Source organism: Mixophyes fleayi, chromosome 2, assembly GCF_038048845.1.
Source record: "Mixophyes fleayi isolate aMixFle1 chromosome 2, aMixFle1.hap1, whole genome shotgun sequence".
Taxonomy (NCBI): Eukaryota; Metazoa; Chordata; class Amphibia; order Anura; family Limnodynastidae; genus Mixophyes; species Mixophyes fleayi.
The window spans coordinates 189,684,818-189,691,009 of NC_134403.1; the positions used below are offsets into that span (position 1 = coordinate 189,684,818).

At 40.7% G+C, this 6,192-nt stretch overlaps 1 protein-coding gene across 1 annotated transcript in view; it reads left to right on the forward strand.

Moving 5' to 3' along the window:
- RAD51D (RAD51 paralog D) overlaps nucleotides 1–4,912 on the forward strand; it is a 30,616-nt gene extending 25,704 nt beyond the window's left edge. Inside the window, exons 7-11 of the mRNA XM_075195156.1 lie at nucleotides 98–193; nucleotides 3,555–3,645; nucleotides 3,722–3,792; nucleotides 3,947–4,105; nucleotides 4,343–4,912. Coding sequence (XP_075051257.1) covers nucleotides 98–193; nucleotides 3,555–3,645; nucleotides 3,722–3,792; nucleotides 3,947–4,105; nucleotides 4,343–4,426 — 501 coding nt within the window. The 3' untranslated portion in view covers nucleotides 4,427–4,912. The remainder of the gene's footprint in view (nucleotides 1–97; nucleotides 194–3,554; nucleotides 3,646–3,721; nucleotides 3,793–3,946; nucleotides 4,106–4,342) is intronic.
- The last annotated feature ends 1,280 nt before the right edge of the window (nucleotides 4,913–6,192 follow it).

The window sequence follows — 6,192 nt, forward strand, 5'->3', positions numbered from 1 at the left end:
AGAAATGAGTCCTCTACATGAGGACCTTAGAAAACAAGTAATAACATTATTATAACTCCGTTAATTTAATTTATACCCAGCTATATCTAACTTGCAGGTTTCATCTCTTCAAAGAATCGAGGTTTTCCACGTGTTTGATGCATATAAGCTGTTAGATGTTCTCCAGGATCTGAGGCACAGTTTTTCCCAACAGGTATGTATAATGCTGTATTTAAAATAAATTTAATTTTTATCAGTGTCATGTAATGTTTTATATCACAGACGGAAGGCTTGTTGTTAGGGCACTGTAATGATTATAACTGCTATAAATACTTTGCTATAACTGCTATAAATGCTTTGACACCATTGACCACCCCCTCCTGCTTCACACCCTCCAGTCCATTGGCCTCTCCGGCACCGTCCTCTCCTGGTTCACCTCTTACCTGACCGACCGTTTCTTCTCTGTTTCCACCTCTGGGTCTCTCTCCTTCTCTTTCTCCCTTCCTCCCTTCCAGTTGGGGTCCCACAGGACTCTGTTCTTGGACCCTTACTCTTTTCCCTATACACCTCTTCGTTGGGTGAACTCATCAGCTCCTTCAGCCTCAAGTACAACCTTTATGCTGATGACACTCAACCACCTTTCTTCTCCTGATCTCTCTCCCTCCCTTCTCTCCAGGGTGTCTGCATGCCTCTCTGCCATCTCCTCCTGGATGTCCTCTAGATTTCTTAAATTCAATCTTGTTAAAACTGAGTCATTGTCTTTCCTCCCTCTCGTACCTCCTTCTCCTCCGACCTTTCTATCACTGTCGACAACTCCTCTCTCTCTCTCTCTCTCCTGTTCCCCAACTTCACTGCCTGGGTGTCATCCTGGACTCCTCTCTCCTTTGCCCCTCACATTCACTCTCTTGCCAAATCCTGCCGCTTCCAGCTACGCAACATTGCCCGCATTCGGCCCTTCCTCTCCCAGGATGCCACCAAATCTCTCATCCACTCTCTGATTATCTCTCGCTTGGACTACTGCAACCTTCTCCTTATCGGCCTCCCCCTCTCTCATCTCGCTTCTCTTTGATCTGTACTCAACACCGATGCTAGGCTCATCTTCCTCTCTCGCCGTTCCACTTCTGTCTCCCCACTCTACCAAGCCCTCCACTGGCTCCCCTTCCCCTACAGAATCCTTTTCAAGCTCCTCACTCTGACTTCCAAGTCCCTTGCCAACTCCACTGCTCCCTACATCTCCAACCGTATCTCTATTCACACTCCACTCCGCCCACTGCGATCGTCCATTGATCGTCGCCTCTCTTCCCCTCTGATTACCTCTTCTCACGCACGTATCCAAGACTTCTCCCGTGCCGCTCCCCTCCATTGGAACAAGCTCTCCCGCTCCATCAGAACTTCCCCTAATCTGTCCTCTTTTAAACGAACATTAAAAACACAACTTTTCTTAAAAGCCTTCCAGTCACATGCCTAACCTCCCACCTGTCGGGTAGCTCTCCCTCTCATCTCTTCTTCCCTTCTCCCCGCCTCCTCGACTCCATCTCACTTGTCTTCCCCTCCCTTTACATTGTACGCGCCTTGAGCAGGGCTCTCCTACCTCCTGTTTCCTTCACTTTTAACTTCGCTCTCCAGCTACTTAGCTCACCTCCTCTCGAACCTTCTGCCCTCTGACTCCTCTCGCTTCTCTCTATTTCTCTCAATGGCTCTTAACCTATCATCCGCGCCCACCCTTTTGGGCTCAAGTTACCAGCATGTACTCACTATCCCCCACCCTCTCTTTCTAGCTGTGCTTTGAGCTCCCAGAGTTATAGTGCTTACTGTTACTTGTACTGTGCTGTTTCACCTTGTACTGTGCCATTGTTTGTCCTTGTACGGCGCTACGGATACTTTGTGGCGCCCTATAAATAAAAATTAATTATAAATATAACTTTAGATTAAAATACACAAAACTGGTTGCCATTATTCCAGTAAACGGCATTAATTGCAATAATCTATCAAATAAAAAAACAAAACAAAACAATTACATACACAGTCAGGTCCATAAATATTGGGACTTTCGACACAATTCTCATATTTTGGGCTCTATACACCACCACAATCGATTTGAAATGAAGCAAACAAGATGTGCTTTAACTGCAGACTTCCAGCTTTAATTTGAGGGAATTTACATCTAAATCAGGTGAACAGTGTAGGAATTACAACGGTTTCTATATGTGCCTCCCACTATATAAGGGACCTACAAGAGCCAACTTTTAAAAATTCTTTGGGGTGTTCATATTGGCCCCCCTATTCTCATATGACTCAAAAATCCATGCATAGATAGAGATAGATATATAAATACTGTGGGTGCTCAAGAACCTACAACAGCCACAGAGCTGTTTTTATAAAGTGCACCACAGATTCATGTTCACCATTATAGCCCGGTGCTTAACACAATGTCTATTACAGTTCCATTCCTGTAGTTCTAGTTATGTACCAAGCATATGCAAGCCACCAGTTCTCTGCATGCTATATACAGCCCTGTTCCCTGGATTTCAGATTCCTGCCCATCACATGCAGCCCTATCCCAGATAAACAGCCTAATGTCTTATACCAACCACATACTGTACAGTTTCAATCCCATTCCCACAGAATTCAGCCCAGTGCCAGCCTCTTTGTCCATCCTCTCTCTGCAAAACTCAGCCAACCAGCATCCCTACCTCTACCCCTGCATTTCTCCATCCTTACCTCTTGGTGATGGCTAGTGGTTTCTCTGCATTAACAAAGATACAGCCGTCCTGACAGTATGGAGAACCAATGGAGACACAGCACTGCACTTTTATCCAATGAGATTGCAATGCTTCTGTCCTGTGAACTGAGCCAATGAAACAATTGTTATTTCATGTTGTGAAGCTGCAGCAGCTTTGTATTGAAAAAATGCAGCTTCTTTCTGCAATAACTAGTGAAGCTGCTTGTCATTGTGAGGTTAAAGTGTTTAGGGAATTCCGCTCAATTTCACAGTGTGAATGTAGGTAGAACTGTCTCGTGTTATACACCTTTGAAGACAACCTGTTGCACCACATGTGGCCTTTAGGCAGCCATTTGGACAGTGCTGATCTGCAAAATGGGATAGGTATTGTAAACTTAAAATCCTTTGCTTTAGTATCATCTGCTGATCCATAGCAATAATCCCTTATGAAAAAGGTCCAGGATTATCATGTTAAACAACCAAATATATATCTAAACATTCTTATACCTTGAAAGAACTTTAAATGTTTTACATAGTAGTTACATTTCCTAATCATCCGCTGAATTAAAAATATTGTTCTCTCTTTTATTAGCCATTTCAGGAGAGGACCATCTATTGTGTCCTTCTCTGGACTTTCATAGAAAGCCTGTTTTTCCCCATCTTTCCCCATAGTCACAACTTTATCTCAGATAACTTCAGTTCTGATAAGTGGAAATCCCCTGTGGTTTGTTTTTTTTTGTTTTTGTTTTGTTTTTTTACCCTTTTAATAATTGTTCTCTATATAGGATAAGTGCACATGTAGAAAGGAAATATTTTGTATACAGGAATAATTATTATACTGTCTTATTTTCAGCAAGCAAGATGTGGAGACACACTGAGAATTGTGATGGTCGATTCAGTGTGCGCTGTGATCTACCCACTGTTAGGTGGGAAACAGACAGAAGGTTAGGACTTGGAGTTTGAGTATGAGGTATTCATGTAGACGTTATACTAAACCTGACTGCTATTTCTTTCCTGTAGGAATGGCAATTATGATGTACCTGGCACGGGAACTACAGTCTCTTGCTCATGATCTCAGCCTAGCTGTTCTTGTAAGTAATCTATCTATATATACAGTATGATAATATTAGAAAAAGAAAGAGAAAGCAAAACACTAGCTGACATGTCTCACTGGGTTAATGGTGCACTTCAGAGAATGTAACAAAAAAGAACATCCTGAAGTTAAGTGCTGTTTTGATCTTCCAGGTAACTAACCACATTACTAAAAACGGAGCTACTGGATATCGTCCTGCTCTGGGTCGTTCATGGAGCTTTGTGCCCAGCACCCGTATTCTGCTTCATAGACAGGAGGGAAACAAGCAGAGCGGCCATCGTACAGCGTCACTTGTCAAGTCCTGTCGACAGGTTGGAAACTCAGTATTATCTTCTTTCTTATTCAAACTTAGTGTGACATCACTAAACTTAAATGGAAAATATCTTTTTTTTTATTTTTTATTTTTTTCTTTCTCTTGATGCTGTGCATTAAAATCAATATTTTGCATTCAAATTAAATAGATTGAGAAATACCCTCTTATACAATATATTTATGTTGTTATTTTAATTCTATACTGTTAATATTGTATTTGTTTGTTTGATTTGCAGCCCACAAATTTACAAGTGGAGTTGGAGATTGGATGCTGTGGGACTCTAGAGGAGAGCAATACAAGCACAGCTTGTGGATCATGATTCTGATCCTATACAAGACATTTATTCTTAACCTTAGACTCAACTATTTAATATTTGAGGCACTCTCATTGAGAGCTTATTTGAAGGGATAATATTGAAAGTTTTTTTGACATTGCAGTTACCTCTTGGAAATGAGGGATTCTGAAAAAGTTTGTGATTTTAATGTTTTGTATGTCTGCATCAATAAAGCTGCTCAGTTTTGTCCCATATTATACTGCATCGGTTGTCTGTAGATAAATTCTTAGTTACTAAGCCTAAAATACCAGTTGCTCTATATAATAGTGACCAGTAACATTTACAAATATATATGAAAAAGAGCTGAAAAATATTTTAGAAGTAGTGATTATAGATTGTAAGCTTGCGAGCAGGGCTTTCTCACCTCTTTGTCTGTTTTACCCAGTTTGTTTATTAGTTTACTATGTTTGTCCCCAATTGTAAAGCGCTACGGAATATGTTGGCGCTATATAAATAAATGATGATTATGATGATTATAGATATTTTTTTCCTATGCACAAATAACTTCCTGACTCTGTCTCGCTCTCACTCCAATGGGGCAGGGACTGATGTGATGTGAATGAGTTCTCTGTACAGTGCTGCGGAATTAGTGGCGCTATATAAATAATTGATGATGATGGCTACACACAATGTAATCGCATGACCACCAAGCAACCTGAACAGTTTGATGACACGGGTGAATGGACAAATTACAGATTTATTTGGCTACAATGAACGGATCACAATGATATAATGTTTTCCTGCAGCTGATAAATGAACAAAAGGTTAAAGTGGTAAAGTAATGCCGGGTGACTGCCATTCCATTCAGTTGGGCAATTGTTTTGGATACACATGCAGAAGTTGGGCAGCAAAATTTCCATTGTATGTGGCCAACTATTGAAGTTCAGTGCTAGGAGCCTCTCTGCATGAAATGCTGATCGCAGAGACCATTGCTTGCACTCATTTATAAAAGATGTACATGCAATTTCAAATATCAAGTTCTGTTCATGTATTTTATGTTAAACAGCCTTTTTTAATGGATTGTTTCATCATCAATTTGTATAATCTTAATATTGGAGCCTAGCATTTACATGAGCATAGTTTGTACAAAACTCTACAACGGTTACTGTTTTCTTGTTGTGTACTGCCTTTGTTATTGCTGTAGTTTTTCTCACTCAGTCGCTATGGATTATCAGTTTTACCTGTGCTGCAACCAATTAGCCTGGGTACACACTACAGTGTTTTCAGCCGATTATCGGGCCAATCACACGATAAACGACCTGTTATCGAGGTAGTGTGTACGCTGCAACGATGAATGATTATCGTTTCATTTGATTTGTAAACCAGACTAAAAATATTGTTCAAAGATGGAACGATAACGTTTCAATTCTGCAGTCTGTATGCTCATGACCGGCAGTATTCATCTCTGTGGAGTGTGAAGAGTCACGATCTCTTCAGACGATGGCTATGACAGATGAAGAGCACAGATCAGGTAAATTGTGTAAAATGTGTTCAGTGTGTACACATGAATTGGCATGCTGATCGGGACACTTTGGTAATAGTAAAATCGTTAAGGATAACGCATTGGGAGAAATTTTGTATAGTGTATACCCAGCCTTAGGGCTAGATTTACTAAGCTGCAGGTTTGAAAAAGTGGGGATGTTGCCTTTAGCAACCAATCAGATTCTAGCTGTCATTTTGTAGAAAATAAATAAATAAAGCTAGAATCTGATTGGTTGCTATAGGCAACATCCCCACTTTTTCAAACCTGC